This window comes from Phasianus colchicus, chromosome 2, assembly GCF_987193195.1.
Source record: "Phasianus colchicus chromosome 2, bPhaCol1.hap1.1, whole genome shotgun sequence".
NCBI classification, from domain to species: domain Eukaryota; kingdom Metazoa; phylum Chordata; class Aves; order Galliformes; family Phasianidae; genus Phasianus; species Phasianus colchicus.
Window position 1 is genome coordinate 46,690,331 of NC_143437.1, and position 15,979 is coordinate 46,706,309.

The 15,979-nt window shown below is 33.9% G+C and overlaps 1 protein-coding gene across 2 annotated transcripts in view; it reads left to right on the forward strand.

The window, feature by feature from the left end:
* The window catches only part of ADGB (androglobin), a 70,657-nt gene that overhangs the window by 9,710 nt on the left and 44,968 nt on the right, over positions 1-15,979 (forward strand). For both annotated transcript variants that reach the window (XM_031612257.2, XM_090135559.1), the window contains exons 2-10: positions 2,842-2,977; positions 4,597-4,689; positions 6,592-6,663; positions 7,227-7,415; positions 7,907-8,046; positions 10,182-10,268; positions 11,945-12,132; positions 13,251-13,379; positions 15,239-15,333. In XM_031612257.2, coding sequence (XP_031468117.2) covers positions 2,842-2,977; positions 4,597-4,689; positions 6,592-6,663; positions 7,227-7,415; positions 7,907-8,046; positions 10,182-10,268; positions 11,945-12,132; positions 13,251-13,379; positions 15,239-15,333 — 1,129 coding nt within the window. The remainder of the gene's footprint in view (positions 1-2,841; positions 2,978-4,596; positions 4,690-6,591; positions 6,664-7,226; positions 7,416-7,906; positions 8,047-10,181; positions 10,269-11,944; positions 12,133-13,250; positions 13,380-15,238; positions 15,334-15,979) is intronic.

The following is a 15,979-nucleotide window of genomic DNA, read 5'->3' on the forward strand; positions in this document are numbered from 1 at the left end:
CTGAAGACCAAGCACAGTGTGTGCACAGTGAGGTGGTTAGTGGTGCATTTCAGCAGTGGCAGTAATGGGTCACCTCTGCTGGTGCACATTTTGATGAGAATGGCATGCAGACTCTTGTTCATTGCTAGAAAAAAGTGCATTGCTAGTGGTGATGACAGCGTTCAAAAATGTTTTGTAGGTGAGAGTTTGATCTATCTAATAGTGTTATTATATCTCTTCATATCCATTGTAGTTTCCATGGAAATATGTAGGAGGCATTACTTTCAGAGCGATCTGCACATGTCATGATCTTACGTCCAATTTGGGTGAAATTGCTTGGCTTATGAATGTTCTTGAGAAGTTATTCATTGCATCAGTGTGCATCTGAATACCCTTACTTTACTAATATTAAATTGTAATCCAACAAAAAATAGAGGTATTCCTGGAGATTTTGTGTTGTCGTGCCAGAGCAGAGAACATCCACTTTTCATTTATTGTCTTTTGTTATGTATTTTATTGTATTTGTGTATAACTCTCATTTCTGTAGCCAGTATTTTTAATATTCTCAGAAATACAGTGAAACACACCTAGAATTTTCTGAGTTAACATTTTCTGTCCAAGAAGATGAAGAGCTTGCTTGAAATACTTCATTGTTTGAAATATTTCAGTGTATACTCTGTATAATGGATCTTTGCCTAATTTTTATTTGTATAGTCAATTTCTTTATGCTATTTTTTATCTTCTATCTGTAACTTTGTATAGTTTCATGCTTTGTGACAGAAAAACGCATTCTTTCCAAAGTAAGTATGATAAACTTATTAAAATAGCTTAGAAGCAGACCAGCATGTTGAATTTGTGATTAGATTGCATTTTAATTAGAAAAATATGTATTCAAATTGGCTTTTGTTGTTAATTCTAATTAAAACAATGAACTCCTTGAGAGCTCAGTCTGCTGTGATCTGTAGCCTTCAACTTTCATAGACTCATGCACAAGAAAATATTCAGTAATTTATCAGTGGCAATGTCACAATAAATGCTGTTGGTCTTAGTTTTATAGGATTTTTGTTGTTGTTGTTTTTCCTCTGTTACTCAGAGCAATCTTGCAGGAAACAGCTTCCCACAGGAGAACTATAGCAGAAACAGTGGTACCAAAAGAAAAATATAGTAATAACTGTGCTTTGACACTGGAAAACATTCCTGAAATAACCTGTTAGATTCTGTTTGCTACAGGTTATTCATCTACTTAAGCAGAGCTGTCTTTATCTTCTTCTGAGAGATCTGTGTAACAGCACTGAAAAAATGGGCTTTCCTGGTGTTCTTATCAAGGCTTGCTAAGTGCTTTGCAAATGGGTTGACCTAAATTCACAGAAGAATTGAGGTGCTTTGACGTAGAGATTTTTGATTTTTAGTTAATTGCTCAGGTGCCATACAGAAGGCACGAAATTATTTTATGGAAGCCCACATGGTAGAAATGCCAAAGCGAGGAACAAAGTTCACGTCATGTTTTTTAAAAGTATTGGAAAGATGTTTTGTAATCTTCCCAGCATTCCTGTGACTGAATCTAAGATCAGGTTTGTCTTCGCAAGATGAAACACTGGGAGAAAGAAACTCAGAAAAGTTACTATTTTCATAATTTCTTGGGTGATGTACAAGCATCTGGGGAAACATGACTTCACACTGCTTCTTAGAATCAGGTATGGTAAAGAAATATTTTAAAAACAGATCCTCAGCTTCCTCTGTTTTTCACACAGAGCTCAGATGGAAAGGAACTGACATCCAGAGTGGCATGCTCATTTTTTTTTATACTACTCATTACTTTGCACATTTATATTTTGACATTCCTTCGTGCTCTGAACTGTTGCCTGTCACTGAATATCTAAATTTTTGATTATATTACTAGGACAGCTGAAACCAAATACTTGATGCAATAGAGATATTGATTATACTAGTGGCATTTTTTTCTTTTCTTTCCTCTCTTCCTTTTTTTTTTTAATTAGTGAATGTGATATCATCAACAAGATGATAAGTGACATGACTTTTGCAGGAGGAGGTTAGGAAAAGAGTATTTTGTTTCTAAGTTTATAAGCCAACGTATAAATGGAAAAAGCATGATGAGAGTAAGAAGTAGAAAGAATGGTGAACTAATATATTGTAAAAAACCTACATGGAGCATCAGTTATTTTTCTGAGTCACAAAATTACTATTGTCTGGTGATGTAAGTTGATAGAAGCCCAGTGAGAAGAAGCTGGAGTAAAAATGCTATTTTAAACTAAATACTGAGTCAAGGTTTTTCTGCTTCTTCCACTGCCATGCCAGTTAGGAGGTTGGGTGTGCACAAGGAGCACTCAGTGGGCAGAACCAACTGACCACACCTGGCCAAAGGGATGTCTTGTACCATAAGGCATCGTGATCAACAGTAAAACCAGATGGAGTTGGCCTTTGGGGCTGCTCAGGGACTGACTGGGCTTCATCCTGTTGGTGGTGAGCAACAGCACTGTGCATCATTTCTTGCTCAGGCTGTGAATCTCATAAGTTGGGATTTGCATAGGAAAGAAAGGAGAATTATGGATTGAAGCAGCAGAAAAGGAAAAAGGAGGAAATCAATCAACAGAATTCTCATTTTGCGCTTCAGCTCTCCCATTAACTTAAGGCAGGATTCCTCATTTGAATCACAACCTCGTTTGGTTCACAACCTCTAAAATCATTGGGCAGTTTTATAATCTTGCTTATCTTAGTGACAAAAAGTTATTGCTAACACTACATTTTTATTATTGCATTATAGTAAAAAAGTTTTGTTTGTTAAAAATCTTTGCACAGCACTTGCATTATCCATTTTTGTTCATGAGTCTGGTTGTTTTCCAGTGTACCAATCTACCACGTAGGTGCTTCAAGATTTTCTATTTGGCCAGAATGGAACGAAGCTGACATCAATGCAGAAAAATGGGATTCTGGAAAAGCTGGAAAAGAGAAAGAAAAGGCTGGGAAAAGTCCTATTTCTGTAAGTTGTGTGACACTTTTTTTTTTTTTTTTTTTTTTTTTTGTACCATGTCAGGTTTTGCACTTAATTTTAATAGATTATTTCTCATAACTCTATTTTTTGCAGATAAATATATTAATTTTCAACATTTCTTTTCAATAACTTTAAGTAGTTTCATAGCAAACTAAATGAATAAATAAATATGTTGTCCATTGTTCATTTGCTGCATCTTAAAGGAAATGTTAACACATTTGTACACTATTATCACATTAATGGTTTAAAAACTTATAACCCCTCAAATCTATTTCATAACACAATTGAAGCTGAGGATGTGGGAAGTAGGCAAACTGTTGTAACATGCTGGGACAATCCTTTCTATGCAATCTCTTTGGATTCAAAAGCTTGAATGCACCTATCTTAGCAGTGTTTTTATAGGGAAAAACTGCAGGTTAAGGTCTTTCTTACTGCACACCTCAGTTTGTGGACGTACTAAATTGTTTGCAGTTCTGGGGTGTAGAGAATTAGCTGTTACTTTGCACAAAGTCAAACATTTAGCAGACACAGAAAGTCTTCAGCCCTTCCAGTTCTAGAATATCTTCTGAATCTTGTCTGATTATCAGTTGGGCTTCAAAATGTCCTACTTCTTTCATATATTTTATAGAGTTTGTGTTGCAGATTGGTATGTTGAAGAAACTTACACAATGAAGCAAATGAGAGATAAACGTGGGAAAATAGTTCGGGAGACTTTTGGTTTAGGTTTTGGTTGCCTGTTTGTTTTTTTTTTAATGACTTTGAGAAGCATTTTCTATTGCCTTCCTTTGATCAGTAAGTACTCAAAGCATTGTTTTTCCACCCTAGAAACTCTTTCTCTTAGTTGGCCTGTAAAAGACATGATTTATACACTTTGGTCTATGAAGCACACAGGAACATGTAGTAAATCTAAAACTATTTATCATTCCTGGCACAAATAAAATGCAGTAACTGTGTAACTGATCCGTTTCTCAGTCAATATGAGCAGTATCAGAGGCACATGCTTGTCCTACATCGTGCTTTTAGGTAAACAGGTATCATGTATATCCTGATGCCTTCTGTTTATGTGGAGAGTATGTATCACTTTGGAAATGGAAATTTGAAAAGTATATGATGCCTTCTCTTCAGTGGTTAATTCATAAATTAATTCATGGGTGTATAATTACAGCTCTCCTCATTTCTATGGCAATTTCAATTGCTTTATGTATAAGTAATTGCTTCAGAAATTTACTTTCAGATTTCAACTTTAAAAACTTTAGAAATAGTGAGTTAGAAAAAATACTTAGAAATAACATGGCAGATTGGTGTCTCGAATAAAAAATTTAAGTGTTTTGGGGGGGAGTACTTTTTTCAATGGTAGGAAAAAGTGGAAACATTCAGTGTAGAACAGTTTGACAGTGCATACCACACAGATTTCTCTGAACAGCATAAGCAGGTTTTGTGCTGAATTTTCAGTTTGGACTTCACATTGTTTTAGTCCTGTTAAACATGCAACGTGAACAAGGAATTACTTAAATCTTGTGGAAAACACCATAGCCTAATTAATTTTTTTTAAGTTACTTTTTTTTGTTTTTTTGTTTTTTTGTTTTGTGTGTGTGTGTTTTACATAGCTTGTCTTTGATGATCCTGATGGAAAAATAGAATTGCCAGCATCCTTAAAAGTACATTCATGGAAACGACCACAAGAGTTTTCAGCGAATGAGGTAAGAAATAATCAAATAATAATGGAAAAAAAATCTACCCAGCTGTGTCACAAGAGCAGAGGAAATTATTTCAGAAGATAGAGGCATTTGTATCCACATGATCATGTGTGGTGATCCTGACCGTGTGACTGTTGTCTGTCCAGGAGCTGGTAATTTCTGCGTGTTAACACGCATGCACATCCTAGGGTTTGCAGCATCTGAAGAGATGTAAAGTTTAATCCCTTTCCTTATAATGTTGGCTGTAATACATGTTTTAAATGATACTTTACAGTGTTTGAGTGCACCAGCACTTCCTGGTACAAAACAACATGGTAGTGTACTCTTCCATCTCTGCTCTGCTTTTTTCCTCGGTGTTCATTTAGAAAGCACCTGATAAGAGAGATGTCTTCTTGTTCTGTGTTCCTGTTTTCTCACTTTTAAAAATCAGTGTTATGGCAAAGCAAGCTTCCTTTGTTCCAGCTAAGACATCTTGAGCTGTAAAGTAAATATCTAACCTGAAACCATGGATTAACTTTAGTATTAACATAGTACTTCTTCTCACTCTCCCACCTTAAATATTGCATTTCAACCGTATGCATTCAGAACGTGCCTACATCTTTGACAGTACTTGTCTGGAAGGTAAGCAGAATATTTTAAAATTGTGCAAAGCTTTTCTTCACTTTCATGGAATTCAAATGAATTGCAAAGAAAACAAACAGTCTCCAGTTTCAAAAGTTGGAGCATTCTCCAATGCTGTTGCTAATGTTAGGTTTAAAGCATTTTTTTTTCTTCAAATTAAGTGAAGTTTTTAAGCACTGTGATCACCCTTAAACATTTTTAATGTTGTCATTTTTCCTTTTATCAGCTTGTCAGTTTTACTTCTTATTAACTAGACACTAAGCAGCTCCAAGATTCATTTTTAATGGAGGAATGGGAGAAGTCAGGGAGGTAATTGACAAGACTGAAAGATTGGATGAGAAGTGCTGCCAACACACATAAACTGGGTGGAGGGATCTGAAAGATAAGGGCAGGAGCACAGAAAGCCATGGAAACATGTCTCTATATTAAAAAAAGATTCAAAACTATTTTTAGACAACTGTGAAGAAAAGGTTGGCTTTAAGATCTGATTAAACTTAGGTGGTTTTATAGTTCAATGTGTTTTGGATCAAATAGTGATAGTGATAAGGAATACTGTAAGTTATTAAAAATTAATGTGAATCTGAAGTGATGGAAGGCTATTAAGTGCTATTTAATGTGATAAGCATAGAATCAAGCAGTGATCACCAATAAGTGATGAGAGGCACAGGGATATTTCGTTCAATAAAATACAACCCTAATATAGTATTTGTACAATGCTTGCAAGAAGAAAATCGACTGCATACATGAGTAGTAGTAATCAAAATTACGTAATACAAATAAAAGTTTGAGTACTTATGCATGGGCTGCCTTGAAAGAGATGATTTGATTTCTACTCTCTACTGTTTTGCCTCTGACAGTATGAAATGTAGACAAACTTTCAGCATTTGACAGGAAATTAAGAAAACAAGCAAACAATCTAAATGAGCTTTTGCTTCACATTGGAGGGTCAGGGAAATCTTGGAGTATGAAACAATGTTACATTCATATCATTGCAGAACTGCTAATATTATGATTAATCTGATGAAACCTCTATTTATATGCTTTTGTTTCTACTTTTAAATCTTCTGGTAAGAACAATTATTAATTTTAATTCTGAACATCTGCATTTAAAGACACTTTTAAGAAACAACAAGGCAGCTAACAGATTTTTAAACCAGCAGCCTTTAGTTTGTAAAAGTCTAATAAAAGCTTGCAAAATATCTGATTTTTTAATGTCATTACTGTTCATTTAATTTTTTTCTGATAATTTAGCTATAGACTTTTAACTAATTTACTTTCTCCTAGACTCCTGTGGTGGTCAAAGATGAGATCTCATGTGACCTTTTTTCAGCAAATGAACATTTATTTTGTAGTGAGGTAGGTGAAATACAGTTGTTTTTTATTAATTTGTGTGTTGCTTGTTTATTTCTTTGTTTGTCTATATTTATTCTCATCTCTTTTTAACCTTTGTGGTCAGTCAGAATCACCAATTTACTACAAGTTTGTTGTGGTAAAAAAGTATTCTTGTTTTTTCCATATAAACCATTGTATTACCAGCCTGGAAATACTTTTGAAGCTATAGCATATTTCATAGATCTGTATCTTAAAACGAAGTAAAACAGGATCTAAAGTTAATTAAATTAATTAAAACTCAAATTTGAGATTTTAAAAATTGTTACCATTGGAAAACACATCTTCCCTTTGTTCTTTGGCAAGTGACAAGCAGCATTATTTGTTGTGTGTCTGTACTCATTGTAATAAAGTTCTTTGTTAGACAAGATTTTCAGAAAAGTTGATCTGATTTTTTTTTTTAGTAAGACATAGCTTATGGTTTCATTTAAAACAGGAGTTATTTTATTTGCTCATCATTCTAATGTAAATTAATGTAATTGAAAATATAAGCTAAATTTTTTTGTTGATATATTTCTATTTGCTTTCAGCTGATGCGATGGATTATAAGTGAGATTTGTGCTCTCTGGAAAATATCTAATGAAAAGGCCTTATCTATTGGAACATCCACACTGTTTTGGAGGCCATGGGAACATATTTATCCCTTCACTAAAACTACTAAGGGACACGTGCCTCTGTACAATAGCTATGGAAAATACGTAGTGAAATTGTATTGGATGGTGGGTACTTACCTTCAGTCATCTGTAAATTTTATGCATTTAGCAGCATACATTTATACGTTGGGAGAGAAATTTATAATTGCTGAAAAGACATTTGTAGGAGGAGAAGTTTCAATGAATTTTTGATGCATGTTAATGAAAATTCATTAAACAGTGATTTATTTATTTTTTTTTACAACTTAGTACTTGATAGAACCAGTGGTTAACTGATAAAGAAAAATTATTTTTGCAAATCGTGTAGAATAGATGCAATTAGAATAGCTACAATTAGACTAAGCTTGGTAAAACAGACTGTAAAAAGTCTGAGTAGTAATAAAATGCTATGAGGTTGTTTCATTACTTCTGTGATATTATATGAAAATCCATAATATAAATCAAATTACAGTAGAATTCAATTTGTGGGAGAACAGATAAAGTTCTCTTACATACATGTTCTGTTTCTGGACCACATGTTCAGGGTTTTTTCTTCCTTTTTTTCCCCTCCACCACAGGGCTGCTGGAGAAAGATCACTGTGGATGACACTATGCCTTTCAGTGAAGAGGGTAATTTGTTACTACCAGCGACAACATGTCAAACTGAACTTTGGCCAATGCTGCTGTCTAAAGCTATAATTAAGCTGGCAAATACTAGGTATGTTTTAGTCAACTCTCTCTCAGGTTGCTTTTTTTTTTTGTGAAGTTGTATGGAATTTGGAAAAAAAATTAGTACATATGGGGAATATATTTTGCTAAAAGTTTTATAATGAGAAATACATTTCTGAAAGTTGGAATAGTAGATCTGTAAAGAAAGGCTCTCTGTCAGAACAGAAGGAATTTTTTTTCCTTTTAAAATGTGTGTTTGTGTATTTACGCTCAAAAAATTAAAAAATAACACCACAAAACAGACAAAAAACAACAACAAAACTGGAGTAATCTCTTTATCTGCTTTAGTTCTTTGCCATTATTCACAAAATGCTTAACATGTGGATTTTTTTTTCTGCCAAATGGAAATATTCAAGGTGTTTTAATGAAGTAGGGCTTCTGATGTAATATGGGCAGTTAATATATTGCTTATTTGTAAAAAAAAAAAAAAAAAAAAAAAAAGTAAAAATCATTCAAAAAAAAAAAAGCTTTTGATACAACCAGTTACTAGTTGCTTTAGAATTACAAGAAGTTGCTAGAAAATGCCTTTACAAATTGGAAAAACATGACATAATGGAATCTGATCCAAGAATACTGAAGATGGTAATCTGCAATGTCCTTGATGGTTGTCCTGTTTGTGAGATGGAAAAGTTGAAGAACTACAGAGACAGAATATTTGTCCCTCTGGGGTAGGCAAAAAGGTATCTTGTTTTCAAAGGAAGGAAGGAAAGTCTCCTTCACGCAGTTTGAGAGGAGCAGCAATGCATTCTGATGGGCATTCTGACTTTCCAGCTTACCTTTGAAGGAGAATAGATTCACAGTTGAAACAAAATACATAAGCAGAAGAGGGATAAAAAGAAGGAGGCACTCGAGCTCATTGCTATAGGAGAGGCAAAATATACTTTGGATAAATGAAGTTGTTTAAAAGTACTTCAGTGTAATTTAAAATTCTGAAAATTATACTTTGTTTTAGCTTAAAAATTGCCCTTACAAATATTAATACTTTTGAATAGAATAAAGAAGTGATGTTTTTCAACATGAAGTACTGTATAAATTACAATATTTTATTTTTGTGCATTTTTATTAGGAACATATTCAGAAGATCAGGTCTTATACCTTATTATACCTTATGTTTTAGATTTATTGAACTCCTAAGTCTCATGGAAGTTTATTATTTAGTGTACATTCTTATATTATTTGCTGGATATTTCCTTTGGTTAAGAACATTTTAAATATATTATTTTTACATATACTTTCTAAAGACAAAATGCACTAATCAAGCTGTGGAACACCAAAGATCTTTTATTTTAATAATAGTAAGCATTATAGATACAAATGTATGATACAGTAATATGAAAAATGCTTGCAGAATGTTTTGCTAGCATTTATTAGAAAAACAAAGATGCTTGGCATGAAAGGAAAAAGGCTTTTAAAGTGCAAATCTTCATAGCCCTCCTTTGGGTGCTCTCTAAAAGCTTTATGTCCTTTTCACATTGTGGCACACATTCAGTGCTTGAGTGAGGCCACAGCGCAGAGCAGAGGACAGTCCCTTTTCTTTCTGTGTCAGCACTGGGCCTGATGCACCCTAAGGTACAGTTGGCCCTTTTGGCTGCCAGGGCTCACTGCTGGCTCATGTTCAACTTGCCTTCAGCCAGAACCCCCAGATCCCTTTCCATGGGGCTGCTCTCCAGCCTCTTGTACTCCACTCTGTGCATAAATCCATTTGAGAGTTATATGTGTTCTACTGGAAATGTAGCCAACTGTTGTAGTAATCTGGGAGTCAGAGCAGTTGCTCAGGGAAGGGAAGTGTTAGACTTGTATCCACTGTGGGTATGATGGGATTTCAGACCCAGTTCTCCAGCACTGCAAAAAGAGGCTTTTCTGTGTGTATACATGTACTTGCTAACTATGTTGAAACGATGCCATTGTACAGAAAGGAGCACTAATAGAACAGTCTTAATGCAAAAACATAGGAGCAGAGAGAACCTGTAGGCCAGTCACCTGTGGATTGGGAAATTGCCATTAATTACTTGATTTTAAGCAGTCCCCTTTTCTGTTTGTGTTATGATCTTTCAGTGTAGACTAAGAGTTTAGTGTGAATTGGTTGTAATATAGTTCTGAGTAATTTCTGCTTTTGTCTTACAGTTTACGTGAAAATGAGAAAAGAGAGCTGGAGGAATTTACAGTTCTACATGCACTGACTGGGTGGATACCAGAAGTTATTCCTCTCCAGTAAATTCTTATATTAAACACTTCATATATTTGTTAATTATATGGTTCTATAAATAATAATGAAAATTAAGCTGAGTCCTAGAAGTCCTTCAGTGTCGGTTTTGGGGAGTGTAAGATTTTAATTCTTGAACTTGCCTTCTAGGAATGCAGTTTTTTTGTGTTTTTATTTGCATGTAATTCAGTTGCTTGTAAACTATTTATGATTATTATTCTTTCTCAAATAAATTTATTTTGAATTAATATTGAACCCTGTGGTGAAAACAGGCTTAGAGATATCTGTATACAAGATCAAAAAGATATAAAATGTGTGGCAGTAATACTAATAATTTTTATTAGTATTTATATTTTAATGTACTATTGAAACTATACTACATGAATTTTGAAAGTAATCCTTCTGATGTGATTTCTTTTATTTAAAATTGGAATAGTTTTTACACTAATATTTCCAAAACAGTATTTCCAACCCATTATAATATTTTTTTCTTGTTTTTTATGTTTTAAGTCCATTAACATAATGGCTTTCTGATTTTTTTTCCAGCTTGATATCACTCAATATTTTTATTGAATGAATAACTGGGGATACCTACTCTAGCCATCTAAACATTTTTTTTCTTTTTTCTTGTTTCTTTTTTTTTTTTTTTAATCTGTTTGATGAATACACTCTAATGAGTATGTAGAAATAATAAACTTGGTTTATCTATGTTTAGGTAAAATTGTTTATTTATAACAATATTTCAGAGTTAAAAAGTTCAGTCATGCTCTATCTTCTCATCTTACTTCAGCACTCGTAGGCTGTGCTTGCAGCTTAGATTTTTGATGTATTTAGGTTTTTACAGTAGTGTGTCTGCAGTCCACAGACTTAGAAATCTTGACAACCGTGATGTTGTTTCTTTATGTAGTTAATTTTTAAAATAGAAACAATAAAAACAGTATTCATGAATCTGGCATGTAAAGCAAGCATTAAATTATGCAATAATACCACAGAATTTTTGCAATAGTGATATAAAAATGGATCTAGCTTGTTGTACAATCAGTTGTTTACTTGTAAAAAGAAAGTTTCCTTCTGTTAGCTTGCATTAAACTTATTTATGATTTATTCAGCTTTAGATTATTTCTGGAATCATTGTGTTTTCATGGTGAAGTGATGCAGCAGAAACTGCAATGTCCTGTCAAAACCTTGTTGTAGATGGTGAAAACAGTGGAAGAGGCGTTGAACAGCCTGTGTTGAGACAGTTAGGAAAATGTTTTCTGGAAGTACCTTCAAGAAGACATTTTTAATGTACAGAGCCAGAATCAAGTAATTATACAGTGTAATTGCAAAATGCTCTTCAAATTTTCCTGCCACAACTTTTATATGCTAGAAAGCTCGAGGAAAAGATACCTAATTTACTTGGTTCTGCAAACACCATCTCTTTCCTTATGGATTTGTCTGTTCACAAAGTGTTGGGTGTTTTGTTGATCATTTTGTCATTGTTTTGTTTTGCTTTTTTTTTTTTTTTTCCTCTTGGCTGCCACACAGAATCAGGCAAATGTGTTTTATTTACTAAAATCACTCAGTAATTTTTCCAAGAGTTGGACTGCCAGTTGTAGTATAGTTTTGTCTAAATGAAGATCAGACATTCTTTTTCCAAATATCATTAACAGTGATGTGTATATATGTTTATTTTTATTTTAAGGCTTGGATACTTGGATAAAGTCTGGGACCTTCTGAAAACGATTGTGCCAGAATTTAAGTGGACAGATGAGAATACTTCTCAGGCAAATATAAAACCTAAGCAGACCAAAGTCTCAGTGTTAAAAAATGAGATTTCACCTGTGAACAAACAGCCAGATAAACCTGAGAAAGCAGAGAAATCTGACAAAGGTCTGTAGTAGGCAGCGTTATCTTTGCAGGTCAAGCGTAAATAAAGTTAACATAACCAGTCTTCAAGTTTATATATCTTTATTATGCCACATGCAAGTCTGTTGGTTTGTTGTTTTGCCAAATGTTTCGCAATGCTGTGAATTCAAAGAAGCTGTGTTTTAACTATGGACCTCACTAGAAGCAGTGTTTCCCTGAAAGATTTGCAGTGTTCCTTGCAGAGAGATTATAATTGAAGAGGTTACTTTTCCCAAATGCATGTATCTCATAGCATCCAGAAAGCATATATCTCATGATGGATGTCAGAAAGAGTGATTACCTATAGAGTGTACTGACATCCACATATTAATGTTTGTCTGCGTTTTTATTTATGGGAACTTTTCTGTTATGCTACTAGGTATTAATTTTCTTCAAGAAATGCTAAATGAAAATACTTATGCTTAGAAATGTATTTGTGCCTGTATATTATCCTGTAACATTTATGCACTTGAGGCTGAGTTTTCTGATCTTCTGTTTTTGACTTTTAAGTTAGGCACAGATGCAATTCCACTTAATATTAGTGAAAAATACAGATTGTACTCTGAAATTTCTTTTTTTTCCCATTGAAAAAACTACCTTCCTAGCTAGCTTTGAATCCCAAATACTATGTCAAATGTTTTATGAGACCTGGCTGAGATCTCTACTTAGGACCTCTTGTTATCATTTTACAGCTCACCCATTAGTGTAGAAGATATTTCAGAGTTAGGTATGGACATGCAGAAAGATGCAGTTGCTGAGAACAGTACTGTCATTGCAATAGAATATTCACAGAACATGTTGTAAATTTAGTCCTGCCTAAGATTTAGAAATTGTATCAGTAATTGAAACAGCTAAGAATCAGGGAAATGCTACGTTACAGTAAAGCTCTGTCATGTCCATCTCTAAGGCTGCAAACTGCATTTTGATGCTCCATTAAACTTTTGGAATTTTTAAAATTAGAGATGTATTTTCCTGTAATCTGGGTGGTTTCTTTTCCTATAGTCCAAGGTTTTGCCTCTTGCTTCTTCCATGGGATGTTAGAAACATTCCTGACGGAATCCTCTGAAAGAGAAAATCTATTTCATCTTTATTTTGATTCACAGAAAAAGCAGAGCAGAAAGAAACTGGGAAGAAGAAAAATAGAGATGGAGAAAAGGAAAAAAACAAGTCAGCGCTTCATGCTTCAGAAGCGTCAACAGAAATGCAGTGCTCTCCTCAGTCTTTAGCTGAGAGTAAGTGCTATCAAAGCTAAAAATACAAATGTAAAAAAAGAGGCTTTGTTTTCTGTTTGTTTTCTAACTTAACTGGCGGAAGATTAAATATACTTCTTTCAAAGTTGTTGATGCAATCTTCACGGGCTTTGTTAAAATCTGAAGTGTATGCATATAACTTCTGACATGAAAATAATATTGCAGAAATTTGTATTTGATACTGAAAGATAAAGCAAATCTACACAGAACAATTGGAAGTTCCAGGCAACTCTTGTAAGACCAAGATTTTTTTCTAGTGGAAAACTGTCTTTTTATTATTAATTTTTTTAAAAAAAGCTTATTCTGTAATAACTTCTTTTCAGTCTCTACTTTAGTCAGTAGATCATAACTGGGAAATGTTCCTTCAGCAATTAGGAACATTCCTTGCTGAAGGGCTGGCTGGCCAGAAATATTCATTTGAAATTACTGTGTAATTTATTTGTTTAAGGAATTTATTTTTTATTTACTTTTCTTCTAGAATTATATTTTGATTAATTTTTTTTTAAAATATTGTTACATTCACAGTACTCTAAAGATTAAGTAAAGTCTTGCTTTGCACATTCTGACTTACTATCAACATATATTTCATTGAGAAGTGGAATTCCCAAAAGAGTATTTAATATGCTGACTTGTTACAGCTTTGAGAAAAAGATGCTGCATATCTTCTAAATAAATGGCTTTTTAAAAGTCTGATAAATTGTATTGTCCAGCCACATGCCAACTCTCCTTTTCCATTCTTCTCATTCCCATTTTTTATTTTTTTTTGTATGCAAACATCATTGTTTATTCCATTTCACACACATAAAGTAACTTATTCTTAAAGCAACTTCCAGTTTGACACTTAGTAGGCATACATAAAACTAGGACGTAGTTATTCAATATTCAGTATTTCAGCTCCTTTGCTGAAAGGAGCAAAGACAAAACCTTATGCCAGGTGTCACAATGCCTACACCAAAATGCTGTCCTTGCATGCTTCCTTAGTTGACTAAGGAAAGACAGGGAGAAATTAATATACTTCTTTATGAGATGACCTTCAGGTGGAAGTGCACATCCGTATTTATAATTCTATAGTTTTTAGATCTCTAATCTTTTTCTTCAGCATTTTTGTACTGGCTATCAGCCAGTCTTGGTTTCTCTTTATCATTCTGAGGTAACAATGGCTTCTTTCACAGTTATAGATATGAGAAGAATGTGTGGTTGCCTAATACAATCGATGTCTAGGGGTAACGAACTGCATGGGGGATCACCTCCTCAATTCCTGAAGCACCAGCTATAATTACCTCAATTTTCCTATCTCCTCAACAGATTAAAGGCAGTAACTCCAGCTTTTGACCACTGTTTCTCAAAATATTACCTCATCCTTCAAACTTGTTAGTAGGAAGTGTAAGAGCTCAGGTTTTTGATCTTTTTGTAGGTAAAATCAGACTTTTTTGTCACTTTTGAGAGGCCTTTAGCGAGTACTTGCCAATCAGTGTACTTCCACTTCATCTGTCTGGATGTGTCCTTCATGCTAGTATCCAGTATTTTTAAATTTTGAAGAGAAATAAAGGAATATGGACAAGAGCAACTTCTGACCTTTTGTACTTTTAAGTTGCAGTTTTTGTTATTCATTTTTATAAAAACTGTAAAATATATAAGAGCTGTTTGATTAAAATAATGGTGTTGGGTTTTTTTCCATCCATGGCTTCTCTTCTTAGATTTTTACAATAATCTTGTTTTGAAAGAAATAACAGTCAGAAAGAAGAATAATAAAAACAAGGCAGAAAAGGCTGAATAACGGATGGATCATGATGTTTATTTATGACTAAACTTGTTCTAAAACATTTTATGTTTTCCCACAGGTTCTTCTGTGCCAACCCAGCCAGAAATGGCAGTCTATGCTGGCTGTATACCATTACATTCATCTGAAGAGAAGATTTTTTCCTTAGTTCAGATGGTAATCCTGTACCCTTGGGGAAAATAAGCGTTATATATTTATTATCAGAATGTTTAATTTAGTGACAATTGCACTGTAAAAAATAATGATAATAATTAATGTAGACAATAATTAATACAGTCACCAGGTAGTGATTATCAGTTCAGTTTTTTACTTTTGTTCTCTTAGATTCTGGTCATGTGTTTTCCTGCCATGGCCCTGCTTATTTTTCAGTTATACTCCACGTAAATCCCAAGAGCTGAAGTATCTGGACAGCAAGGCATGGAATGAAAAAATGCATGATGAGATGCTTATGAATGGGAAGAGTATTAGTCATCAAAAAAGCAAATGGGAAATGGTGACATATAGGGGTTACGTATTTCCTGCCATCTGAGGCTTTAGTCTCAGACTTGGCTGCAGTTTTTCAGGGTACAGAGATTTCTGGAAAAGAGTATTTGGTCGTGGCAGACCAAATGGGATGAGGTAGAGGAATCTTTATGTCTGAAACAGTATTTCAGTAAAGACTGATAGGAAGATGAAGGGTAAGAGTAAATATAGAAATATAATGGATTTACTGCGAGCCTCTTTTTAAAAAGCTTTCAGGTTTTCTTTGGGGGGCTGAGAAGTGCTTCATCAATGGAAATTACAGTTTAGAAGAAGGGGATAA